General features: G+C 41.1%; 4 protein-coding genes and 1 long non-coding RNA gene across 19 annotated transcripts; 3 read left to right on the top strand and 2 right to left on the bottom strand.

The window, feature by feature from the left end:
* Positions 1-3,700: 3,700 nt before the first annotated feature.
* Positions 3,701-7,092, top strand: LOC124328533 (chymotrypsin-1-like). Its single transcript, XM_046787353.1, has 10 exons — positions 3,701-3,804; positions 3,891-3,987; positions 4,807-4,950; positions 5,134-5,213; positions 5,311-5,799; positions 5,885-6,003; positions 6,074-6,212; positions 6,277-6,555; positions 6,648-6,741; positions 6,825-7,092. Exons 4-10 carry the CDS (start codon positions 5,199-5,201, stop codon positions 6,899-6,901), a joined length of 1,212 nt encoding a protein of 403 aa, XP_046643309.1. The 5' UTR covers positions 3,701-3,804; positions 3,891-3,987; positions 4,807-4,950; positions 5,134-5,198; the 3' UTR covers positions 6,902-7,092.
* Positions 7,093-7,609: 517 nt separating this feature from the next.
* On the top strand, positions 7,610-9,748 carry LOC124328637. Of its 4 annotated transcripts, none has more exons than XR_006916403.1 (6): positions 7,610-7,821; positions 7,886-8,003; positions 8,204-8,330; positions 8,410-8,561; positions 9,547-9,629; positions 9,717-9,748. It is a non-coding gene; the product is annotated as an uncharacterized LOC124328637 (long non-coding RNA). The 4 variants fall into 4 exon arrangements; XR_006916405.1 differs by having other exon boundaries at positions 8,410-9,359; positions 9,432-9,629; XR_006916406.1 differs by having other exon boundaries at positions 7,610-7,729; positions 8,410-9,629.
* Positions 9,749-12,101: 2,353 nt separating this feature from the next.
* Positions 12,102-16,575, bottom strand: LOC124328516. Of its 9 annotated transcripts, XR_006916314.1 has the most exons (9): positions 16,292-16,566; positions 16,045-16,211; positions 15,819-15,973; positions 14,369-14,535; positions 14,273-14,288; positions 14,147-14,204; positions 13,824-14,050; positions 13,395-13,716; positions 12,102-13,124 (listed from the first exon to the last, which is right to left on the bottom strand). XR_006916314.1 is itself a non-coding variant. In XM_046787321.1 (4 exons), the coding sequence occupies exons 1-4, from the start codon at positions 16,434-16,436 to the stop codon at positions 14,751-14,753; spliced, it is 1,467 nt and encodes a 488-aa protein (XP_046643277.1). In that variant the 5' UTR covers positions 16,437-16,575; the 3' UTR covers positions 14,573-14,750. The 9 variants fall into 9 exon arrangements, 1 of the variants encoding a protein (XP_046643277.1); XR_006916312.1 differs by having other exon boundaries at positions 14,273-14,535; positions 16,292-16,567; XR_006916313.1 differs by having other exon boundaries at positions 13,824-14,204; positions 14,273-14,309; positions 16,292-16,567.
* An 862-nt stretch (positions 16,576-17,437) lies between these two features.
* On the top strand, positions 17,438-18,195 carry LOC124328582 (succinate-semialdehyde dehydrogenase, mitochondrial-like). Its single transcript, XM_046787434.1, has 2 exons — positions 17,438-17,718; positions 17,783-18,195. Exons 1-2 carry the CDS (start codon positions 17,447-17,449, stop codon positions 18,051-18,053), a joined length of 543 nt encoding a protein of 180 aa, XP_046643390.1. The 5' UTR covers positions 17,438-17,446; the 3' UTR covers positions 18,054-18,195.
* Positions 18,196-18,577: 382 nt separating this feature from the next.
* On the bottom strand, positions 18,578-24,737 carry LOC124328496 (trithorax group protein osa-like). 4 transcript variants are annotated; one of them, XM_046787282.1, is made up of 11 exons: positions 24,220-24,737; positions 23,967-24,150; positions 23,628-23,870; positions 23,469-23,538; positions 23,242-23,391; positions 22,973-23,115; positions 22,483-22,687; positions 21,685-22,408; positions 21,374-21,614; positions 20,997-21,288; positions 18,578-20,834 (listed from the first exon to the last, which is right to left on the bottom strand). In XM_046787282.1, exons 3-11 carry the CDS (start codon positions 23,694-23,696, stop codon positions 20,398-20,400), a joined length of 2,331 nt encoding a protein of 776 aa, XP_046643238.1. In that variant the 5' UTR covers positions 23,697-23,870; positions 23,967-24,150; positions 24,220-24,737; the 3' UTR covers positions 18,578-20,397. The 4 variants fall into 4 exon arrangements, with proteins under 4 accessions (XP_046643238.1, XP_046643237.1, XP_046643240.1 ...); XM_046787281.1 differs by having other exon boundaries at positions 23,628-23,849; XM_046787284.1 differs by having other exon boundaries at positions 21,380-21,614; positions 23,628-23,849; positions 24,220-24,736.
* Positions 24,738-25,409: the final 672 nt, after the last annotated feature.

Below are 25,409 nucleotides of genomic sequence, written 5' to 3'. Positions count from 1 at the left end.
GTTCTAGCTCTCGGGTTCTGTCTTTTCGGAGTCAAGCCCCTGCTGTTTGCCAGTGAAAAAACGTTGTTCACTACTGGCGTTGACACACTGTGTAGTCTGACTGTAGTTGCACCTATAAACTGTCTGAGTGACTCGCTTTGCTTGATGAGGTTCAGTTCATAAAAAACATGTCGACCAATAGTTGCAGTTTCCGGGAAAACAGAGACAGTTGACATTCTTCCAATCTTGTAGCACATTTCGGTTACTTTAAAAAAATACAAAAGTTTATTCATTTAAAAAACTTGGAATGTCGCACAGCTATACCAATGTCCTCCATGTGATTCCGAGACCTTGAAACAAGATCTATAAGACTCTGGAGACATCTGCATTTCTGCAAATGCATTTTAAAAAACTCATGTAGACTGCCTGAGGAATTTCCAGAAATGTATTCTACTGGGTTTTATTATTGGGAAGGGGAGAGAGGTTACTGGCCTGTAATGCGGCTTTTACTAGTTTCAGGGACACTGGCTTAAAATAATCTATAGGGTGTTCCCTTATCAATCGTTCTCTCCCCCTATCAATAGCATTCCATCTATAGGCACTTAAATCCTCCACATTTGACCTTACTCCTCATTTTCCCTTTGAATGACCTTGTTTCTTTCCGTATAAAAGGTTGGCCATCCGGAGGCTTCATCGTCAGTCTTCACCCAGAAGTTCATCGAGTAGGTTGGTCTACACTACTCGGTGAACTACTGAAAAGTAACTCGACCAGTTACTCGATTGTGATTTTGGGTAAAAAATTTTCACTTGAAAGAAATCTGTTTGTCAATTTATTCAACAGTAGATCGACTGAAACGCAGACCATTTGCCATATCAAAATGAAAGAATTGACTTTGTATTTTCTACAAACGACCCAAGTGTCGAAAACCTTTTTGTCTATTGCTCAACAGTAGATCGAGTGGGCTCGGTAGTAACTGAAGAATCCACTTGATCGATTGTTGGCAATACACAAAAAGAGTGAAAAATCTTTTGAGAGTATCAACAAGACAACGAAAAATGTGAAATCTGATGAAGGATGCTTTTATTAGATCAAAGCGTCTAGCTTCATCTCTAGCGCCAAACAGGAAAACAATAATGTGAATTGCAATTAATTAATAAGCTTGCATAACAATTTGGATACAGTAGTATTCTTCCGTCAATACTTATCTATTGTTTATTACGAGGGAAGTTACGTGGGTGGGGAGTGTAGCGGGAACCTTTTTAAAAACATTTATTTTAATCGATCGACTTAACTTCAAACCAGCTTCTTTTCTAACCAGGGTGTATTACCTGATATGTCAGCTTCTTAATTGAAGAATACAGATGGGATATTCACTCACAACCGATTGATTGAAAAAAATAATGGATAACATACTGAGGACATGTTTCTGTCGAGAAACCAAGTGTCACATGACACGATGGGTAACACATTGATGACATGTTTTTCGTGTCGCAACGACCAAACGCCACCGAAATGTATTGTGTTACACTCTAGGGTTGAATTTATGGGAGGGAGATATAAGCGTATTGCGTAATCGAAATCTAAGTGTCTTGGTTCCATTTTAACCGCCATGTTTTGGAGAATATATAGTCGATAAAGTGAACTTTAGCGTCTGCGGAAGCGATTCAAGTTTCCCCCCGAAAAAAAACAAATCAATACAGAAGACTTCAAGGGTTCTTTGAGTGAACTCCCAGTTCAGGACAAACAAGAAATCTTGACGTCAGGATTTAACGAAAATATTATTAGCAGCTTCATAATTAACCAGATTATGTTATAAACCCTGGGGGAAGAAAAGAACGAGCGAAAATATTCACGGCACCTCGAACGGGAATTTAATTTCCCTATTCGTTGAGATAGAGCAACGAAACTATTATTAGCAGCTTCATAATCAACTGATTATGAAACGATATTGAAACAACCGCACAGTGATTTACCGTTGAAAAGGACTGAACTCTTCGTTGAAGATGGCAACGTCGATTGGGGTGGGGTGGGTGGGGCGAAAGAAATATTCTCAATATGTTTTCTTTTCGTTTAAAAGACGCAACGGCGAAACTTTCAGAAAGTTTGCAAAATAAACGAAAAGTTCTACTTTTTGAAAGAGAAAAGAAAAGCGGAAGAAAATATTCACGGCACCTCGAACGGGAATTTATTTTCCCTTTCATTTAAAAGAAAAAAAAAATCAATACAGAAGACTTCAAGGGTTCCTTCCAGTCAACTCCAGTTCAGGAAATGAAATATTCCTATTTCATTCGACGTTGAGAGACGCAACGTCGAGAGAAGAAAAGAACGAAAGAAAATATTCACGGCACCTCGAACGGGAATTTAATTTCCCTATTCGTTGAGTTAAAGCAACGAAACTATTATTAGCAGCTTCATAATTAACCGGATTATTTTATAACCCTGGGGGGGGGGGGGGGTCGATGGATCTTGTCAGCCTCTGGGCAATGGGAAACTGGGTCGCTGCCACCATATGAAAAGATCCCTCTAATTGAATGCATATCCTATTCCTGATGGAACTTTCATCTGTATTCGAAAAAATTTTAATGAAAGAGTTGATGGTAGAATCCATTTGATTTTTTAGAATGTTTTTACTGGTTTCTGATAGGATTTTAACGGGTTCGGCTGCCTTTGGCTCCTCAACATTCATTCGATGAAGGGAAAGAAATGTCGGCGGTCGGATGGGGTTCATCTTCCGACATCCGACTACATTTTTATTGGGTTAATTAAAAATTGGATCAGTATAAATCATGCCAAATTTATGATAAAGTTGCTCATGATGAATCCATTATAAAGGATATTGAACGTGTAAATGTATTTCAATCGACTGTTCTTAAAAAAAAAAAAAAAATTATTATTCCAAAATCGATGTACGGTTCGTCGCTTCAAACGAAACGGGACGTCTTGGTCGGCCAATTGATCCAAATTTTTCTTTCCGAACGCGTTCGAATTTCGTGTAAAAAAATAAGATTTCATTCCTTGAAATTTGCAAGTCTCATAAACAATCGATAATACATCATAGTAAAAATCTCTCGCCGAATAATAATATTGAGGGAATACAGTCTATCCCAATAAGAATAAGAATCAGAATGAGAATCAGAATCAGAGAGTAGTATCTTTTAACATTGCACCTGATTACTCACCTTGTAAAAATTATAAGCTTATAATTTTAACACTTTCCTATTGGTTTCTTACTTTCTGGCACTGAATTCTCAGCAGATGTGAGCTCAAAAAGCGGATGTAATTATTATATAGTAATAATATTCCAAGACATTTGGATAATTAATTTTTTTTCTTTCATCATATTGAAATTTTAGACTCGACCTTATTCGGATGTAAAGTAGCTGCAATTCCGGTCGTAATCTGATCCATCCATCCCAAGTCCCAACCGATCCTCAGCGCTAACAAGTTCAACTCAAAAGAAAAATACACTTAAATTTGAGAGCTTAGAAAAAAGGCTCTCATTGCAGTAAGATCTATTTCAGTCGTCTGATTGGTTGAATAAATAAATTGACAAAAGCAAGTTAATTATTGCATCGTTTCAGTTCCGAATGTCTTAAACAATAAATTGATGGGTACGCGCATCGCCATCGGCCGTACTTAAGAAAGGCTTCTAATAAGTAATAGCAAAACAAATCAGCTCTTAATACAATTCATTTTATTATTTTTACCTTTGCAAACAAGATCGCCGAGCTGCAACAATTTATTTGGCAAATTAGAGGCTGCTTGAATAGGAAATAAGTTGAAGCTGAATGTACATAGTTTTTCGCGGACCAATAGAAATACAGGTATATATAGCCACTAGAGACAATAATGTTTTGAGACGGTGAAATATTCACTTGCTGACGACCGTGGGATGGTATTTAATTTGTAGGTTTCTCCTCCGTGAAGTTTCATCTCGGAGGCGCACTACCAGCCATGATTAGAACAACATGGAGGAGAATTTACGACAAAAATACGATCTTGAAAAGGTATGTGCAGAGATAAAACCAATAACAGTCGAATTTCCACGCGCATCCGTCGGTACTCGGTAGAGCAGTGCAAATTTGTATCTGACATAAGAAACAGTAAAGGGATGCTGTATTTAGAAGTTGCACGATAAACGTCAAATCAAACAGAAAGTATCGAAGAACTTCATTCTAAAGAAATATTGGCGAATTTTTTTACCGTTGGTAGCTCAGATGGCAGAGCGGTGGACTGTAGGTAGGAATGTGTAAGTTATCCATAGGTCGCTGGTTCAATTCCGGCCCAACGGAAAATAACTTTTACTTGTTAGCCTTTTGGTAACTGAAATGACTTTGCAAGTTATTTAAAAATAAGTTAATCAGCTATTAAAATCTGTTTTCAATTCAATTTTTTGAGTAGCGAATTTTATGTGGACCCGCATCAGTTATTAGAAGTCACCTGTTAAAGTATAAAGAAACGAGTTTGGCAAAAAGGAAAGTTCTTGGAAAACTGGTTCGACTGTTGTCGATGCAAACTACAAAATATTGCATACACGCAGCACATGGGCACACGCAAGATGGGTGGAGTAGAAAATCATATTATTTAATTTTCCCTTCCTTATAATTAAAATTTCAACGGGGTAATGAAGCACTTAATAACGTATTATTTAATGGGCAGCTTGAACCAACAGTTAAAAAAAGGGTGAAATAAATTATGTTGACCGTTTGCTTACTACTCATAAGTCTTAACTTTGTCTGTAGTCAGAACATGCCTGCAAATACACCTCATGTATGGCGCCAAATTCAAACTTGACATAATTAGAACATGGTTTATTTTTTATTCAGGTGCAATTCGAATTTGATGTCGTTCAAAAGGAAGTCAGGACCGTTTCCTTCGTCTACGGAATTCCCCGTTCATTTCCTTCCATCTGGCTTCCATCTGGCTTCCTAAAAGTGTAGTGGGTGGGTGCAAGGCCATTTTGTAATGAGGTAAAGAAGTTACACAATATACACCCTCCCCAACAGCACACATCGTCCTTGATCTTGGGGTGTAGTCACTTCAATTTTTTTTTTTCTTTTTTTTAAATATTTAATCGACAATTCAAAATGTCAGCTCAAGGTAAAATGCAAATCAGCTAAACAAATACACATTGTTCATCGTCTTTTCGGCAGAGTATAAAAGCGGCGGATCACAACTCTGTTGGATATCTTCACTGCTGAGCTCCAGTTGAGGAACAATGAAGTCTTCATCGGTAAGTAGTCAACATTTACAGTAATTATCTTTTATTACTACTACAATTGTCTCATGTTGGATTCGAAATTCATTTTTGGAATGTTAATAATTGGCAGTTGATTTGTGTGTTGGCGTTGGTGGCTGCGGCCAGCGCTGCTCCCCAGTATCCGATCCTTTACCCCGTCGGTTCACCTTTGTCACCTGTGCAGCCTTGCTCACAGGATGAATTTGGCCGTCTCATTCCTGGCGGATTTGTTTATCCCGGCCAAGGAAATATGCAGATTGGTTCTTGGCCCTGGGGACTGATGAACCCTATGCCTTTCTACCCCACCGATCCTCGTTTTATTGTCCTCCCTGGACCTGGAATCCCAATCACCAGCGACAACTCTGAGATCAAACCCATCTCCCCGACCGTTCCAATCCCTGGAATCACCCCTGCGGAATCCAAGCCAAGGGAATGGTTATCCTCCACTCCAACTGTTGCCTCAAGATCTCGTTGCCTTGCAGATTATCGCAGTCAAAAACCTGAAGCCCCACGGTCCGCCAACGTAATAGGATACATGGTAGCAAGTGATATTGCCACCCCCCATCAGTACCCGTTCATGGTGAGTTTATCCTTTCAAACATTCAGCAAAAAAGTGAAACCAGACAATACGACTTTTCTATTAATTGGTTGAATCAAAACGGCAGGTGTCGCTTGTTGAATTGAACGATAAATCCAGGAGATTCGAGTTAGCCTGCGGTGCATCTTTGATTAGTCCAACTAAAATCCTGACAGCCGCCCATTGCGTAACCGACAACTATGCCAAGTAGCATAAATTAAAATACTTCTAAGTATCGATCAAAATTAGTTGTTAATTCTTTTTTAATCATCTAAAGTCTTCTCCCGGCGAGCCAATTCCAAGTTAAGCTTGGTGTACACTTCTTGAACAAAACAACAGACGACGCCCAGTTGTCAAAGAATGTCAAAAAAATTAAGATCCACGAGGAATACGGTTTCGATGATGATGGGAATCCTGTGAGTATTCTGTTTCCCTTTTATAATTGTCCAAGTTTTTTATTGTTTTATTGATTCAATTAAGCATAACGACATCGCCATTCTGACGCTGTCTTCACCCGTGGAATACACGGACACCATTTCCCCAATTTGCTTGGTACCAAATTGCTTAAACGACGAAAGCGGCCAAGCAGTAATTGCCATGGGATGGGGAGACACGACCGACGGAGGAAAAGATTCTGATTACCTAAGACACGCGGAACTTTCTACGGTTTCGGACGCAAAATGCCGGAGAGGTCATGGTCGTTTTTTCGATGGCGAACACATGTTTTGTGCCTTTAAAGAAGGTCAAGATACCTGTCAAGTAAGTAACGTCATTCATCCAGAACAAGTCACGTCTTGTGGCAGTTTGAATATGGAAGAAAATTCGTTATTCATTCTTTGTTGTAACCACAGAATGACAGTGGTGGCCCATTGGTCATAGAGAACAAATCCCGAGATGACAAGTCGTGTCGTTTTATGCAAGTGGGTATCGTCAGCTTTGGAAAAGGTCTGTTATCAACAATTATTTCTTTTTCCTTTTACTTTCATTCAATTAAATACATTCTTCTCTCTGTTATTTGATTCGCACAGGCTGCGCCAGAGGCGTCCCCGGTGTTTATGTTCGAGTCAAAAACTATTTGCCTTGGATTGAGAACAACTCAAAATAATGCGGATAACCTGCCAACGAAATCTTCCGTCGCATTTGCAATCCGTGACTCCTTCGACCGACCGACCGATACGCGCGATTAATCCCGATTGAATGGCCAACTCATTTTCTTATCCCTTTGAATATTTTTAATTACTTTGATGTCTGTAATTGGTCTAAAATTCTAAAAGGCAATTAAAATTTTTGTTAGAATTTCCCATTTTTTTTTTCATTAATCTTTTAAAAAACACAGCTTAAGCAATAATCCCAGAAAAAGTTATTATTGTTTACTTTATTCCATATTCAGAAGACATATTTCCGCATTCAAGTAGTGGAGCTCCATATGTCATAATCAACAGAAGTGATTGAAATCCAAACCCCCGTCACATAATCAAAAAATTCTATGGATGAATCCTTAAGCTTTGATATTATTAAATTGATTAAAATTAAATTGATATTGCTGCGGTATGGGTTATTGCACGTCGGAGGATTTCCGACTGCAGATCGGTTGATAGGTTTATTCTTTAAATATTATTTTAAAAATATATTGTCAAGCTTCTTTCACTTATGCAGTTTCTTCTCGCGGAAGAAGTGAACTCTGCTACGAATGTCGTCTATTTTGTTTTGGATTAGGTTTTAGCGATTTTGCAGGCTTGGCGGGATGCTGGGACAAGCAAGTAAATTTGGCATCGCCGCATCGGCGTTAATTGCAGCAGTCAACAAATAAATTTGCAAAAAGTTGACGTGTCTCATCTCTCGTGAGTCTTGAACACAGAATAGCTTAAATTGGTGTTTGTAGAAAAAATATTAAACTATAAGAATAGTAATGGAATGATTAAGACGCCTTTAAGTAAGAGGAGAAATCTATAAAAAACTTAAACAAATAAAATTTGTTTCCTGAAAAGTTAAGACCACTTATCTGTAACTCCCTGTCAATGCATTGTAGGTTGTCTGTAGTGTAAAATTAACTTCTTATTTGTGTTTCATTTGTGCTTCATTTGTGCAGATGGCATGCCTGATGCAGGTGTTATGATGAACAACAATTAATGCAAATATTTTTTTTCGTTAATGATGACCTCACAGATCTCAGACAACCTGTTGTCAATCTCAGTTCCATTGATAGAGTAATAATTTTGTGATTTTGCTTTCTTCCAAACTGTTAACACGTTAAAATACTTTATGGCTTAAGTATTCTGCAAGCGCCACATGAATTTCTTTCATTACTCCAATCGTTAAAATTGAATCTTTAACAATACTGAAGATTCATTTCTCTGTTACAGTATCCATTACTTTTTTCATAACCTTTTTTTATTTTTGAATGAAGATATGCAGCGACATGTATCACGAAGACGCCCTTCATCTTATTCTACCCGCCGTGATCAACTTTTCTTCAGATGGAGAACTTTGAAAATCCCTGTTGGTAGGCTATATACTATTTCCAAGACTGCAAGGTAGTAACTTTCTCTCCCCCCCCCCACCCACTATTTAATCACCTCGATAATCGTTAAAATATATTTATACTGCAAATAGGTGGTATAAATTAATTGCCAATGATGAAGTCAGGGAACATTTTGTGCACATCAGTAATTCATTCAAAGAACAGACATCGTTAGTTGTGTTGGAAGTCCAAGAAAGAAAAACACACACGAAAGCAAACAAAGCGAACAACAGATTATGTAAAGGTAGGTAGTAGTAGACCCTTCTTTTCTGCTGAAATCCCAAAAAAATCAAAAAGGTGTTATGCATTAAAACAAAGAGAACTTGAATAGGAAACTTTAACTTCAGTAGCTTTTTCACGCGCGATCTCGGGCTCTGTCAGGGTCGTAAAGTAAGACGAATCCTAATGATCGACTCCAAAGTGTCCGTATATCAGCCGTTGCATTTTTTTCTCAATCTAGTTTCTCCATGTGTACGTCAACATGGTTATTAGCGTGTCTTGCTCAATCGAATGTTTGGACGATAATAAACTTGATTTTGGCATACGCGCCGCTCTGTGAAGAATTAGCAAATGGATTTCGGTTCAATCTGAATTTCCTCGTCGCCTTGGTATATGATTTATTAATAACACTCTATAGACTGAAAAAGAAAAAGTGACTATTATCATCATAGTACGGGGTCGGCTGCTTCCGCCAGAATTTCGTTTTGGTCAAATTTGAAATATTCTGGACATCAATTGCCGCGTCGTTATTTTCCCGTACACTCGCAAGTCGCAAAGATGTTGAAGGTCCGAAAAATGCTTTGTCGAATTGTTTTATAGCGAATGGAAATCATAATGATGTAGTGTCGTCTCTAATAGTATCAGGAAGAATATTTTCTTTTGCATGACGCGACATTCATATTTATGGACAAGTTTGATTTTGATTTCGTTACTCGAGTTTGATGTCGATGTAATTTAAAGTGGAAGTTCCCTTCATCTGCGGAGTTCCCCGTCTATTCCTGTTTGTTTACTTTCAATTGGGCTGCGCAAGTCCAAAAGTGTGGTAGATGCAAGCGGATGCAAGGTCATTTAATGAAGTAAACGAGTTTTACCATTAATATTCCTTTCTCAGCAGCAAACATCATCCTTGATTCTGTGGTGCAGTCATTTATAAATGAAAAAAAGGAACTATCAGCCAAGGTGAAATGCAAATAAGTAACATTAATGAGCGTTTGCTATCGTCTTTTCAGCGAATATAAAAAGCGGTTGATACAGCTCCGTTGGATATCTTCACTTACTGAGCACCAGTTGAAGAACAATGAAGGCTTCGTCGGTAAGTACTTGGCAATCTGTTACCTTTAATTATAACTGCAATCATTCTTGGTATCGAAATTGATTTTGAAATTACATCCATTGACAGTTGGTTTGTTTGTTGGCGTTGGTGGTGGTCGTCTCCAGGGGTATTGACCAAGCCACGGATGTGCCGCTCCCCCTCTCCGATTTCCTGTCTGGCTCAACACAGGGGGGCCTGTACGACACTCGGTTCTACGGGTGCGGTCCGAACACATGGACTCGAACGCGAAAAGCAGCCAGGCGTCTTCACGCAAGGATCGACGTATCCAGCGATAGTTCCCTTTCAAAAGTGATCGCTGATGACGTCTCCTGCCTGTCGAACAAGGCTGTCCGCGGATTGAGGACGGTGATCAGGGGCCGATGGACAACCGAACTCTCCAACGCCTCAAACCAGGGAAGAGTGGCAAGAGGTCTCCTTTTGGACTCGTCGAGCGACATCGCCAGGCTTACATCATCACGCACCAAACTCAACTTCGAAGAATGGAAGCTGATCCATCGCAGCCGACTATCCATCCTACCTCTTTTCGGCACACCTGGAATTTCGGCTCCTGACAAGAAGTGCCGAAGGTGCAGGACGGACGCCGAGACCACGTCGCACGTGACCAGCCATTGCCGGGTCAACCTTCCGGAAATCGGACGGCGACACGACGCAATTCTGCTGGAACTGGCCAAAATCATCTGCAGGGCCGGTCACACGATTCGTGTCAACCAGGTGTTCCCGGACACTACCCTCCGCCCAGATATCGTCATCACCTCCGCAACACCGCAGCTCATCATCGACGTGACGATACCTTTTGATGCTCCGGAATCCCTACAAGCTGGATTCGACCGGAAAGTGGCCAAATATGGTCATCTTGGACCGACGCTTCCGGTGGTGATCGGCGCTTTGGGCTCCTGGATGCCGTCCAACAACGCGGTGGCCAACTCCCTCAACATACAACCTAATGCGTGGCGCCGTTTCAGGCGGAAGAGTCGACTTGCAGCCATCCAAGGGTCAATGAGAGTGGTCTCTAACCACCTTCACGCAGCTGACAGGGATGAAGGCCTACTGGGGCCCGCATAAGGATAGCTCCAGTACTCAAACTGTATGAACTTAACGAAATCGTGTCGTGTAAGTGTAATCGAAGTGGATATGTGACATGTGCTGTAATTGCGTATTGTAGTTGCTCCATCTCTCCATTCTTTCACTCTCCATGTTTTAATTCTTTTTAATGTATCATCATATCGTTCACATTTTATTGATAGATCGTTGTCATGATCTCATGAAAATAAATTCTATGCATCAGGAAAATTCTCGATTTTGGCCAAATTTTGGATTTCGTTTAAATCACACCTAATCGACCCCAAATTTCATGGAGATCACGAATATGTGATTTATTTTGATGACAGCTCAATGGTTAAGGCGCTGTGGTTACTTCCGGTATACTTCCGGAAAATTTTCTTAAGACTATCAAGTGAGCTTTGTTATGTGTACAGTTCTCAATATTTTTAGCTATATTTTAAGCAATTTAAAGCGCGCCTTTCAAGTTTTGAGCACAAAAAAAACAGATCAATGTACTTATATGTATTATGTAACTATTATGTAACTTTTATTGGCATATCACTTAATAAGAATTGTTTTCTCTTTCTTCAGGTAATGCAGAGGAGACGTCGAGAAGATTGAGCCCCAAAACATCGCCGGTATCTCCAAAATGTCAGCGCGGATCATCGTATTGTTGGTATTATTTCGTTTGTGTTAGTGTTAGTTAACCCGTTGGCTGCCACGCCTTTGTTCTCCCCTAGCTCCTTAGCACGGGTCGCGCTGTTCGGTCTCGTGGTTTACATGCCGCGGGGTCGGACAGTCGCACCAGCCCCAGATTCGCCGCAAGGCCCCGTTAGGCAGTGCACCATAGGGACTTCCCCCTTGTCGATACGGTGATGGATTCTAGAGGCGTGCATTCCATCTTCTCCTGTCACCGTGTCAGCCCGGACTTGTCAGCAATGGCAAGTCCCACTTTGGTCATGGATCCTTCAGACGTGGCGCGTAGAGTTGTAGAGAGCAACCTACGGGTTGTATGGCGTGGCAGCCAACGGGTTAATTTAAGTGTATGTATGTATGTATGTGACTGTTAAATGTGGTGGAATTGTGGGTGGAGGTGGGACAATAAAGCAATTCCTTTTAATGTGTTTGTTAATTTGTGGCTTATTTGTAACAAGATGTTTAACAGGTATATCATTTCAGCAAGTGATTAATCATTTATCTCGACTTTTAAATTTCTATTAACCAAACATAATATCTGTCATGATGCCTTTGATAAGCCAAGTTAGATAAAAATACAGGATGAATTTTAAAACTAGAGTAAACATTGAACAGTACGTCTCTTTCGTAACTCAAGAATATGCACTATTCCAACAAATCAGAACACTAGCGCTGTTGAAAGGCTTGAAGGTGTTAAGAAGTCGTGCAAGATAATTCGCATTCAAAGTTTATTTTCTCAGTCAAAGATAAACAATCAAATCCCAGTGACCAAACCAAAACTAAACTGACTATGTGACCAACAAATCTAAACACAACCAAATCAAACTTCCTTGTAATAAGCTGGATAAGCGTAGGTTGTGGTGTAGCATCAGGTGCCTTACTGGAAAAGTAACTCGGGGCAGAGTTATACTTAAAAATTCTGTGTAGTAGGTCGAAGCAGCGTAAGAAGCAGTACACAACCGGGGTGCCTTGGTGGTGTAGTAAACAGGAACCTCGGTTTGGTGGTGGCTGTGAGCAGAGTAACACTTGAATTCCTCGGTATAGTGAACTAAGGCAGCATATGTAGTGGTGAAGTATTAGGCTCTCTCGTACTTTTCAGCTCCAGTGTAGTAAAGGTGTAGCGTAGGTTGTGGTGTAGTAAACTGGAGCTCCTGTGTAGTAAGTCGTGTCACGATCATTTACTTAACAGCATCAGTTATGGTTGTGTAGCTCGGGGCAGAGTAGTGCTTGGGCGCTTCGGTGTAGTGTTCAACCGCTTCGGTGGTGTAATGAACGGGAGCCTTGGTATAGTAGCTGGGAGAAAAAGTACTTGGGAGCCTCGATGTTGTAAGCTGGAACCTTGGTGTAGTAGCTGGGAGCAGAGTAGTACTTGGAAACCTTGGTGTAGTACTTAAGAGCCTTCGGTTTACTAAACTGGAGCGGCATACGTAGTCGTGTAGCACTCAGGCGCTTTGGCGGTGTAGCTCGGGGCAGAGTCATACTTCGGGTCTTCGGTGTAGTAGCTCGGGGCAGCATAAGTTAAGCAATACTTTGGAGCATTGGTGGTGTAGTACTTCGGAGTCTCGGTGTAGTAAGGTATTGCATACGTTGTTGTTGTGTAGTAAGGCGTCGTCGAAGTGTAGTATTCCTTCGTCGTTGTTGTTTGGAATCCGCCACACCCAGGAGACATCGGTACACTCGTGGTCGACCCAGCCATCAACGATACAACATCCAACAGCAGCACGACGCAGTAGTTGACTGTAAAATAAATAATTTGAACATGAATACATATCAATGACAACATAAAACATTAAAAGCTAAAAAAAAGTAGAACTGATTTGAACTGATCAATGAATCAATCAATTCTACAACTGATTTGAACTGATCAAGAATCCAGATAATGACATAGCGCACTGCCGTTGTCGCTGAGTCAGAGATGCCCCTCCAACTGATATCTATCACCTTTACTCTCCTTTTATGAAATTTTCTAACCCTTACTCAATTCTTAAAGCCTTTCGGCTGTTATACCTACGGTTATTGTAGCCTGCTTGATAATGATGGAACACGTGGCGTTCTCACCCATCCTCTATCCAGCCTCGGTGTAGTACTCGGCGTTTAAGTGGTGTAGCTAGGGGCAGCATAATACTTCGGAGCTTAGGTGAGCGGCATACCTAGTCGTGAAGTACTCCGGTGCCTTGGTGTAGTAAATGGTCGTTGCGTATGTTGTTGTTGCGTAGTAAGGCGGCGGCGTTGAGGTTTAGCAGCCGCCATACCCAGGAGACATCGGTACACCAGTCGTCGACACAGCCACACGATACAACAACCAACAGCAGGACGACGCCATAATTAACTAAACAATTTAATAATTTGAACATTAATTATCAGTTATGAGTGGCATATTAACAAATAGAAAAGAAATTGATTCAAAACTACATGTAAAAAGAAACGAATATTTACCCGAGATTGCGAATTGGATGCAGATGTTGCCGTGCCGGAGAGGCTCACTCGACTGATTCATGTGGCCCTTTTCTCTCTCCTTTTATACGCCTTTTTCTCACCCTGACTCAACTTTCAACTCAAGCCTTGCGGCAATTCTACCTACTTGATAATGGTGTAACACGTGTCTTTCTCACCCAACCTCTACACCACCACCTGACACTTTTAGGTAACGTTTCCGCTATGACCTTCAACCAAATTCATTTGAAATTATAATGGCGGATTATTTTAGTCAAATATACAGATCAATGGTTTATTTGCATTTTTGGATTTGACCATTTTACTTCTATTGTCACGGGAACCCAGGGTTGGCCAGCCCACACGAACTTCTGCTGACATTATCTGAAAACATTTAGTCAAGATGAAGAATACAGTAAGAATCACAAATTAAAGTATGTATTATCTATTACCTAAAAACAGTTGAATCTTTCAAGTTTATCCGATCTCCTTTGTATAATTTTAAAATTTGTTTTTTATTTATGGATGTTGTGATGTGTACTGTGTACCTTTTGTTTTCCTCGTTCTTCAATCCGAGTTACTTTTCTGCGTTCTCCGGTTGTTATCCACAGCATGCGGCTTTTACGACGAAAGGTGTTGCCCTGCTCACTCTGCATAGTACCGTTTGTTATACGCTGGCCTTTGTTCAGTCGAAGTGTTCACTCGAATTTCTCCTCTATACGATGCCACTTAAATAAAGAAAAACCAAGAAAAACGAAAAAAGCGTTTTTTAATGGAATGTGATTCGGATTATGATGTTATACATGACGGATCATAAGAAAATATTGTAAAAAAATCAAACATAAACTTCCAACCTAGTTCCATACTCACTACAGCTTACAGTACAGGTCATGAGATCAATAATCATTTAAATCACTAAACCTAAGTGAATCATGTAACACTTCCTGATATAGACAACTTCCAATTTTTTTCTAATTTTTCTTTCTTCCAGTTTTCGATATCCTCACTTGAGAGATTGAGACAGTGGTTTAACTTCATCACCTCAATTGGGTTACGCTCATTCATTAAGCAATCGATACCTTTACTTGTAATATTGCTGCAAAACGATATTTCAAAATGTTTCAGATTTTGGAATTGGTGAAGATTTGCGGTTGCCTCAAGGACTTCGTCAGTAAGATAATCACAATTGTCAATACAAACGTAAATAAGCGAAAACGATGATAACAAAATTATCAGTAATTTTTCAGGAATATCACCAGACAAATGTAATCGTTTGAGTTTTTTCAAAACAGTTTGCCGCTCTTGTTTTGATGTTTTCAGTGTGCCGTAACCAGTTTTGTAACCATCATTTTTTTCAAGTGTTAGTGACAGAAGTTTTGGGCAATATTTGATTATCCAGGGAATATCGACCAAATAATGTTTTGCAATGGAAAGCGACTTCAGCGAAATTCCAAAATTTTGAAGAAGATCAGCCAAACCAGACGAAAACCTTCTACTATAGAGATATTGACCAGGTGTCACACTGATTTTAAAGTAAATGAGGTCCTCGTCATTAAGTAAGTACGGCCCCAAATATTTTAGTTGAAAGGCCCCAAATTCTTTTGAGATCACAACATGGAGCCTTCTGATTCTAAGGGATTTATAAAATGCTCCCCTCTCACTCATGCGATACTTTGTAAAGGGAACATTTGGGTGAATAAACAAATCAAACAAAAGATACCTATCCCAATTAGTAATTTGAGACAAGACTTCAAGAGTAGAAGGATGTTGCAGTATCCTCAAAGCAGGTAAATTGTCAAGAACCATCTTTATCCCAAGTTTGGTCACATTTGTTTCTGTCAAAATCAATGTGTGAATTGATTTGCATTTTCCAGTGACACACAGATCCCGGATTCCACTATCTGATACCTCGTCTCTAACATGTAGTTCTCTTCCTCACACAATTTAAAATGTTAATCAACATGTATATATATCAATATAGCCTCATTAATTTCTCACCTCAAATCTGTGCAATGAGCTCCAAGAATTCTCATTATTTTGTCCCCGTCTGAGCACTGGGAAAATTCCAGAAATTGCAAACATTTAAATTTGGAAATGCAATTTAAAAATTCTGGATCAATGTGACCACATCCAAGCTTTAGTGTTTTCAGATTCTTTAAATTTGCAAATGGAAAATCTCACAGTATATAGTACACTACTTGTAATAAGTATGGCTTTTTTTTACCTGACTTCTGATTGACCCAATGCACAACAGGTGAGCCCTTTCTTGTTGTTGGCACTGGGATAGATCCAAAGTCCAAAGGTTGGTAGATATTAGAAACTCTAGACATTTCTTGTCTAGACGACAAGTCTCCATCAACATCATTACAAGTTTGTCCAACAGAAAAGAGGCTGATGAAGCATTTCCAATATCCAATCAATAAAAAACAGAATTTGGAATTGAACAAGTTTGTATAACAGATAACACTTACGTAATTGATCACAAGGACTCTTGCAAATGTCTGAGTCGATTTCCTCTAGTGGTTCCTTGCCCGATTTCACACAAAATTTATCGATGTCTTTTACGATAAAATCTAGGCACTTTTCTGAAAGACATATCTCATTAATTAGAGGCATTTTAAAGAATCTGCTTGAAATGTTGAAAAGTTTGTATCTAATTTTCTATCTCTGCAATTTGACAAACAATTAATTTGAGTGATGTGAGTTGAGCAGACGAAAACCTATGACAACGTTGAAACTCTGACATTTCGCACACATAAATTGTAGTTAACTACTTAACTAGTAATGTAACATCGTAAACTAAATTGTAGTTCGTGTTTTATACACCTTAGCACCTTAGCGCTGATGCAGGCTGCTCCTCTCCTAGACGACAGACTGCGCTTATCTAAAGAAATCTGTGTCTGTGTCAATTGTTATCTACGTTATCTGGTTTTTCACTGTTTTCTATTGATTTCCAAAATAAACATTTGAAAACTAGCAATAGTTCTGACTCGTGACTGCAGTCGAAAGTGATTTTCATGGCTTGTCAGTACTAATCAAAGACGCGTAACGGAGCACAACTGTTAATCTCGAAGTAAAAGCGATAAGAAAGTGAACATGTTGAGTTATATCACAGTATGTTAATATAATTGAAAGGTCTTTTTACTTGACTATTTTCCACGTCTTAATTCTCTATTTAATTTGCAGTGCACAGGAACCCAGTTTACCGGCCGCAGATTTTTTAGCCTTTTGAGAGATAAAAACTTTATTGGAGGAAAATGGGTTGCAGCGTCTTCTGGCAAAACGTTTGAAGTAACAAATCCTGTCAATGACAAAGTCATTGGAACAGCTCAGGACTCAACTGTTGTGGATGCAGAAAATGCAATTGAAATTGCCAGTAACAGTTTTAGGAATTGGGCAGAATTGCCAGCAAAGGAGAAAGGAATAAAGCTCAAAAGCTTGCTGAAGCTTGTCAATAGGCCTTCTCACAGTGATGATCTTGCAAAAATTATCACGGCTGAATGTGGCAAGCCCTTGGCAGAGGACAAAGGAGAAGTCATGTATTCTCTATTCTGCAGGTATCGTTTAACAGTTTTGTCATTTTTCTTCCAACCATTTTTATCCATTTTCTCGACAAGTTCTCCGAGATGCTGGCCACAGCTGTCAAGAATCAATTGGTCTCTGGTGATGGGTTCGACCCCGCCGTCAATCAAGGGCCACTCATTAACGAGCAGCAGTTCCAGAAAGTCGACGGGATCGTCAGAGACGCCGTGAGCAAAGGAGCTCGTCTTGTCTCTGGCGGCGGGATTCATCCGACTCTGAAGGGTCGCTTCTATCAACCGACGGTGCTCGCCAACATCACCGAGAACATGAAAATCTACAGCGAAGAAATCTTCGGACCCGTTTGCCCCCTCTACAAGTAAAATTGATTTCAAACTGTCGTCGTTTCAAACCGATTTCATTCGTCGAAATGTTTTGTACAGATTCTACTCCGAGGACGAGGCTGTGACCATCGCCAATAGCACGAGACGGGGGCTGGCCAACTATTTCTACAGCAACGATTACGCCCAAGTGTGGCGAGTGGCCAAACGTCTCGAGTCGGGAATGGTGGGCGTCAACGAAGGCCTCATCTCTGCAGCTGAAGCGCCGTTCGGCGGCGTCAAAGAATCCGGTTTCGGTCGTGAGGGATCCCGTCACGGAGTGGACGACTACGTCCACACCAAATACGTCTGCTTCGGTGGATTAAACAATTGAATGAATTAAATTCCAAAAGGTTCACATTTTTACAAAACCCAAAATAATAAAAAGTCTTCCTACATTACGAATGTGAATTTTAAAAACATGTTTCAAATCATACCGTGGTGTGTGTACGTGGGTATACAAGTTTATTAATGTTAAATTTTTTTTTATGTTGTAGTTTCTTTTCTTTTAAACCGGGGGCCGTTTGTCAAAAAAAGATTCTCATACACAACAACAGTTCCATTCAAAGTAATATGGGATTATTAATAATAAGTGTGTATCATACAACAGTCAAAGAGATAGATAGATAGAGAGACGTTAGAGGAGGAAGGTGTTTGAAATGCAACACAACAACAATAGTGATGAAGGGGGGAGGGATTTATTGGACAATAGGAGGGCGGGGCTTAAGAGTGGGACGTTTTGCAATCATATATACCAACAATATTTAGAAAGGGAAAATACTCGAGAAAAATCAAAACAAACAAAGGCGAACATAAGACATGTGTGTGGCATCGAATCGATATATAAGCTTGTGATCATTTCTTTTCTCTCACCCTGTAAAGAATGCTCTGAAACAATTGGCAAATCTGTTCGCTATTTCTTTTTTTTTAAACTCAAAAGTTGGGGGAATTTGAAACACAAGAAATAAAAATAAAAAGATAAATGGTTTTTTTTCTCCACCCAATTAGAAGTTTTCTGAGGTATTTTAATATTTTTTCCTCCCCTTTTTTATTTCATGTGTGTGTCAGTCTGGTACATTTTATTTATACGGCTCAAGTTCTTTGAAATGTTTCAAATTATTTAGTTGACAAGTAAGTTTTTGTTGTTTGTTTTTTCTGGTTTTTATTATTTCGCTCTCTATCCACAGAAGTGTGTGGAGGGGATTTCCTAACTTTGACAAGGGATCAACAAACGGAACAAAAGAAGAAAGGGAAAAAGGAATCAAAATAAAAACAGTCCAATCCATGGTTGAGCTTATTGTGTCATCCTCAAGAGGATCTTCTTTTTTCTTCCTTCAACTTTTTTTTGTGTTTTGTTATTTTTCTCGTTAATGGGGAGAGAACAGAGAAAGGGACAGCTAGAGAGTCTGTATAGTAGAAATCGATAGAAGGAAGCTTGGCACAAGGATCGTTTTTTTGTTTTCTTTAATAGACCATGCATATGTATATATATATAAATTCTATGTATGTATGTATATATATACGTGAGTGTGTGTGTGGTAGACCCTCCGTTTCTCTTAATAACGCGAAGCGGAAGGTCCAAAATCGTTCAGTCAAATTTAAAAAAAGGAAAAAAGAATTTCTTAAATTTGAGTGTCGTTGGGGGTTTTTTAAAAAAGAAAAACTGTGAAGGGCACTCGCTATTACGTAGATACGTTTCCTCGTCTGATGGACCCTGACCATCAAAATGTGGGACTGTGTGTGTGTGAATCTGGAGTTATGTAATCAAATAAAAAGTCGTGGGAAAAAAGAAAACGAAAAAACCTAAAAATCTTTTTCGCGGTCGAAAGCGAAATAGCACCGGGAAGGGACAGTTGTACAGAAAGAAATAGGAAAAAATTAACGCTTTAATTGAAGAATGGTAATTCAAAATTTCAAATGTTTAAAAATTACCCAAAAGATTGAGAGAAATCAGTGAAAAAACCTGTGATGATGATGATCGTGTCAACAACGTGTTGTGAATTAAACTGATGATTACTTTAAGCTCATAATACTGAGATTGTACAGCTTTGTTTTTCTTTCACAATTTAATTTCGAGAGCTCGAGTCGGGAGGGAGCGGGAATTGATTTTGAATTTTTTTTCTTTGTTTGCTCGTTTTTTTTTTTAAATTCTTGTTTAGAGAGAGAGAGAAATTTTTGAGATCGATCCTTACCGGAGTTTGTTGGTAAAAGCTAAAAGGATTAGCTGAGTAATTAAAAAAAAAAATGAAATAATAGTATACTATAATAGTAAAAAAAACGGTTGATGTCGGGAGTGATTTAGAGTGGGGGCGAGAGAAAAAACAAACAACTGATATGTCCACAAAAACTGGAAAAAAAGTTTACATCTGGGGAGCATTTGAGCATCGAAAATATTCAACTTTTTCTTTTTTTTTTTCTTTCTTTTTATATATGATCGGGAGTGATGAAGGAAATGAAAGGGACACGATCGATTATTGCCGTTCCTTGATCAAAGATTAGAGAGAGAGATGGGGGGGGGGGGGGGATAATAATGTAACACCCTGATGCTGGACTCGCTATGTATATATAGTTTTAGAGAGTTTCTTTTCTTTTTTGTTTTAATTAGTTAGAGATGATTTCGGGGGTAATGTACCTTGTAGTAGTGCAAAGTGTGTGTCATCTCTTTCTTCTTCTTCTTCTCAGTACCCACCGAAAGCAGCCGGATCTGAATTTCGCTCATCTTTCGGCCCTGCTGATCCTCCTCCTGCACCACCACCTCCTGCACCTCCTGCTCCACTTGGACCTTGGCTTCCATCGAAGGCTTGGTGATTGGCGGCAGCTGCGTTGAGGTAGCTGGCAGCCGCTTGAGTGGTCGTGTACGAAGGGGCGTACGTGGTGCCGTAGGCGTAAGAAGTGCTCGGGTGGAAACCGCCGATGACTCCTCCGGATCCTGGCGGATTGTAAGGAGAGAAACCAGATGGCGCCCCGCTATGCGGCGGATGAGGGTACGCCTGGCCGTAACTAGAGTATGGAAAGCCAGCAGCCATGGCAGGACTCCGACCGTTCATTTGAGACGTTGGGAACGACATCGGATACGACACTGTCCCCGTCCTATTGAAAACTGATTCTTGGCCACCTGACACCAACCGAGAATAAATATCCCCCAAGAAAAAGAAAAAAGAAACAAGGTTACATCACGTCATCATCATTGGCTAATAATCACCAGAAAATACTAATGGAAATTTGAGATTTTTAATATAATGCAGACTTTTTTCTATCCAGTGGATAGATGTTGTACCTGGATTGTAGAGGTTGGGTGGAAAGGATCCTCCATTGGGGGTAGTGTAGTGAGGCGCGTAGTGACCGAATGACGTTGAAGGATAAGAGAAACTAGGCTGGGCAGGGGCTGTACTGTAGTGACCAAAACTCGTCGACACGGCCACGGGTTGCTGACCATGTAAGCCGTTTGGGTGTTGTTGTTGCTGCTGTTGCTGTTGATGCTGTTGTTGTTGATTCTGTTCTCCATCAGCCATGTTTGGAATTTGGTCCACCAGCGATTCCAGACCTGATAAGCTCTTACTGGCAACATCCTGTTGGGAGGAGAACAAGATGGAAAAAGAAAAACGTTTGAAACGAGAACGGAAAAAGACACGACGTTGGGTGACACGAAATGACCTTTACTTGATTGGGGACGTGATAAGCGACTGCCAGTGGCGTAGGCCTGTAAGCCATGGGCTGCGGAGTGCCCGGATGACTCCTGGGAGGAGGTGGGTGGTGCTGCTGCTGCTGCTCGGCCGCTTTGCTGCTGCTGCTGTTGACACCGGGAGAAGTCATTTGGTGATGCCTGGAATCGCCGTTCAATTCGGCCGGTGTGGCCCTGTGTTCCGTTTTCGGATGGCCTTCCCTCATCCTGTCGCTTACGAAGAGGAAATCAATTAGCCAATTCCGTCCGTCCATCAAAATGGATGGAAAATTTTGAGACTCACCCTGGATCGAATTCCAATTGACGAGGCGATGACGTGGCCGGTTGAGGTGTTGATGATGTGGATTGATGGGGAGACATGTCGTTACAAAGTCCCGATAGCGGCCCTCCTCCGACATTGCTGGACGCCCGTCCGTAATAGTCGAGAGCGTGAGAATGTTGTTGCTGACTGGAGGCGGAGGATGATGATGACGGGTGGTTGATTACACTGGGTTGATTATTGACAAAAGAGTGGCCGGCCATGCTGGAGTAGCTGGACGGGGCAGGTGAGTGGGGCCCGCGATTAGTCTCCAGGTGAGAGTGATTGGAGCTGCTGCTACCGCCGCCTCCGCCAAATGAATTGCTCAGACCTCCGTTGGCATCCATCATCTGCGGAACGGGGCGGACCTCGTCCGTTCGGATCTTTTTCGGGCGCCCTCGCTTCTTCTTTGGCGGCTGGCCGTTGACAAAGTCGGCGCCGTTCATGGCAGTAGACGAGCTGGACGTCGCAGCCGAAACACTCGACTGCTTCACCGGGGTAGGAGCTGTTGTTCCGTCAGCTCGAATTTTCTTGGGCCGCCCACGTTTCTTTTTCACCGGGACCTGGCCACCCATTCCGTCCTCAATTGGAAACAAGGCAGGGAGATTCATTGGCTGTTGTTGTTGCTGCTGTTGTTGTTGCTCAGAGTCTACCGAGAACTCGCTGGCTCCTACTAGGGCCGGCAAGTCATCAGACGATAGGGAATCAACTGCCGGAATTGAAATGATTATTAGATATTATTGAAAGAATAAAAATAACAAATGAAATGGTTGGACGACGTACCTTTTAAATGTTCACTAATTTCCGTGCCGTCGTCAGCGGCCCGGATCTTTGGATCGTTGAAGATCACCTCATTCTCATCAATTTCGGGAATGAGGCCGTTGAGGTAGTCGCGGAACTTTTTCAGCGCAGAGTAAAACGGCACCTTGTCCATGGCTCTGGGCAGTTGAGCGCATCGGGCACTTGAAGACGACATCACCCAAATGAACTATAGTGGGGAAGGGAAAAGAAGACACGGACCAGTTAAGGAAAGACACAACTCAAAACCCGTTATCAAGTTAATCTAGTTAGGAGCGTGTACACAGAGAAAGAGACAAGCGAGCACAAGGGATGAGGAGGTCAAAAACTTTTTGGCGCGTCTTGTTCATCTTCGCTAGTTGTTGTAAAACAAAAAAGTGATGGTAGTGGGTGGGGTTGGCATGTAATCTGATAAAGGAAAACGGGAAAAAAGTTTTTGCTCCTCCTTTCATGGTTGGGCTGAAAACAAACTCACTGTATTCGTTCCGTCAATACATTCGGGCTGCTTGCCGAAGGTGAACTCCTTCTTGCCGCTAAAGACTTCGTAGATACCTTTGCCGTTAAAGACGGCAATCTTTGGCCGGTACTGCTGTAACTTTTCCAGTAATATCCGGCCGCCTACAAGCGTGAAGACATAAATTATAATTCTCCCCTTTTTTTTACTTTACAAATTTTATGTCAAATTTTTATGATGAAGGAAAAAAGATTTAAGACTTGAAAGAAATTATACGTGTAGGATAATACCTTCTCGGATTTCTTTGCGAGTCAGATCGGCGCTACCCTTTGTAGCTCTGGCTACCATATTGGTGAATCCGATGCCAAAATGCATCAGTTTAAAGTCATCATCGGCCGTCATCGGTTCCGGAACAAGGCCGGCTAGATACAGGCACTTCCCTGTTGGCGGCACACAAACGTTTAACTACGTCAATAAAATGTTGTAATGAAAATTCGTTTTTTATGATTATTATTACAGAAATGGTTGCCCGGCCCTGCGTAATGATGTCCTTTGTATGCAGCGAAAAGGCCCGGATTAATTCCAATCTAATAAAATTTGGAGATGTACAAACAATTAATTGCGATTTTTCTGGGAGCCGAAAAAAGTCTTTCGAAATCAAAATGGCGACTCTTACGATAACGACGTCCAAGTTTGAGGCCAGATGATCTGGGAGTGTTCTAGACCAAATTTCCTTCTCAGTCATGCCGTTGACTTGAATCGGCCATGTCTTCGCCTCTGTTTGTAATGCTCAGATTTGGTGTACTTCCGTTTGCCTGGCTGGCCGTCGGCGGCGTCAGCTTCGCCCGGGAGAATGCTGTCCATTGTCATTGGTGGCAGTGGCAGTGGCTCAACGTCCCTATGCGCAAAAGAGAAAGGACTGCACGATGAACAAACCAAAACAAGAAAATATGGAGGAGGTCGAAAAATTCAGATTCCTCAGTCATCTCGATAATAAAATCAATATTGATAATACCTTGGGACTGGTTCGGGTAGAATTTTCTTCTTTCGTCCACGCTTTTTAGGTGCTGGACCCGTGGTGGGCTCAGTTTTGATTGACTCGACAGCAGCAGGTGCAACTGCACTTCTGCTTGCCCCTGTTTCTTCATCAACAAAACTGTACGGATTTTCTGTGTTCTCATCTTTGTACATTGGACCACCTGAATTACAAAGAATGGAAATGAAACCCAACTACCAACGTAACTGAAATGAGTCATTCTTCATTATACCTGACAGTGTTTGATGGCATCATGTTGTAGTGGGATGGAGGGTTAAGGCTCATTCCTCCATCCATCCCGTGCCCATATAGTGATGTGGATGGTGGTGTTGATACATGTGGGGGTTCGGGATCTGTGGCTGGGCCTGTCGGTAGTGAACGAGATGGTTGTTGTTCTCTGGGCCAGGACCATTCTGATGAGGTCACTCATAGTGATGATTTTGGTGAGAAGCTAGATGATTGTAAGAGTGTTGAGGTTCTTCATAGTGCATGCAAAGCAGGAAATCCACTCTGCTTGCTACCTAAGACATTAGATGACCAGTGAATGAGCACTAGAACATGTGTTGACAGAGAGCACCTAGAAAAAAGAACCAAACAAAATAAATATCTGGAATACTAAAACTCGGGGAATGGACTCGGGGGTCGCCATTTCCTTTTCCCCCGAGCTTTAGGGTGTTCAAACGGGGTGATTGCTGATTGGTAAACAGCATAGTCTACTCCAGTTATACGGTACGGCCACGGAACACAGTGTCAAAAAGAGTCGATCCACCCACCAACCAGGGAGGAGTATAGAGGAGAAAGCAGTTTGCTATCCCTCTTAGAGGGGAGTCGCGCGGGCCCATAGATGTCCGGGCCACCGGGGAGTGGAAGCCGCCCGCCAGTTGGCAGCACAATGAGGTAGAGGGGAAGTTTTCAGCCGTTTCCCCATAAGCTTGCGTGGAATAGCTGACTACCCGCAGATGATTTTGTTAAATAGCAGGGGTTATTTGTAATATTTTTGAAAAACACTTCAAATAAAAAAGCATGGTGTATTAGTATGGTGGGGGAACTTATGGTTGGAATCGGCTATCTCTGTTGAAGCCAGTGGTCGGCTATGATCAGCGCTGCCTGGTGGACGATTGGGTGAACTATGAGCTATGAGCTTTTAAAATTTTCGAAGTCCGATTGCACAAATCGACACGACGATTGCTAAAAAATATTGCAAATAACCCCTTCTATTTAACAACATCATCTGCGGGTAGTCAGCTGTTCCACGCAAGCTTATGGGAAACGGCTGAAAACTTCCCCTCTACCTCATTGTGCTGCTAACTGGCGGACGGCTTCCACTCCCCGAACATCTATGGGCTAAAGCACGGGATAGGACTGCTTTCTCCTCTATACTCCTCCCTGCACCCACCCTCAGCAATCGTACCTAAGTGAAAA

This window comes from Daphnia pulicaria, chromosome 3, assembly GCF_021234035.1.
Source record: "Daphnia pulicaria isolate SC F1-1A chromosome 3, SC_F0-13Bv2, whole genome shotgun sequence".
In the NCBI taxonomy this organism is placed as follows: domain Eukaryota; kingdom Metazoa; phylum Arthropoda; class Branchiopoda; order Diplostraca; family Daphniidae; genus Daphnia; species Daphnia pulicaria.
Note: the sequence above shows the minus strand (reverse complement) of the source record. Positions and strands in the feature narration are given on the sequence as shown.

Bases quoted from the DNA above. Each gene is read 5' to 3' on its own strand.
- LOC124328516 (XM_046787321.1), bottom strand. From the start codon at position 16,436: ATGCCTCTAATTAATGAGATATGTCTTTCAGAAAAGTGCCTAGATTTT. The intron at 16,212-16,291 runs GTAAGTGTTATC...ATGCTTCATCAG, and splicing joins GAGTCCTTGTGATCAATTAC to CCTCTTTTCTGTTGGACAAA. The intron at 15,974-16,044 runs GTAAAAAAAAGC...GCAAATTTAAAG, and splicing joins TTGGGTCAATCAGAAGTCAG to AATCTGAAAACACTAAAGCT.
- LOC124328496 (XM_046787282.1), bottom strand. From the start codon at position 23,696: ATGACTGAGAAGGAAATTTGGTCTAGAACACTCCCAGATCATCTGGCC. The intron at 22,409-22,482 runs GTACGTCGTCCA...CAATTCCGGCAG, and splicing joins AATTAGTGAACATTTAAAAG to TTGATTCCCTATCGTCTGAT. The intron at 20,835-20,996 runs GTACAACATCTA...GGTTGGTGTCAG, and splicing joins ACCCAACCTCTACAATCCAG to GTGGCCAAGAATCAGTTTTC.
- LOC124328582 (XM_046787434.1), top strand. From the start codon at position 17,447: ATGCTGGCCACAGCTGTCAAGAATCAATTGGTCTCTGGTGATGGGTTC. The intron at 17,719-17,782 runs GTAAAATTGATT...TGTTTTGTACAG, and splicing joins CCCGTTTGCCCCCTCTACAA to ATTCTACTCCGAGGACGAGG.
- LOC124328533 (XM_046787353.1), top strand. The intron at 5,800-5,884 runs GTGAGTTTATCC...TCAAAACGGCAG, and splicing joins CCCATCAGTACCCGTTCATG to GTGTCGCTTGTTGAATTGAA. The intron at 6,742-6,824 runs GTCTGTTATCAA...TGATTCGCACAG, and splicing joins TATCGTCAGCTTTGGAAAAG to GCTGCGCCAGAGGCGTCCCC.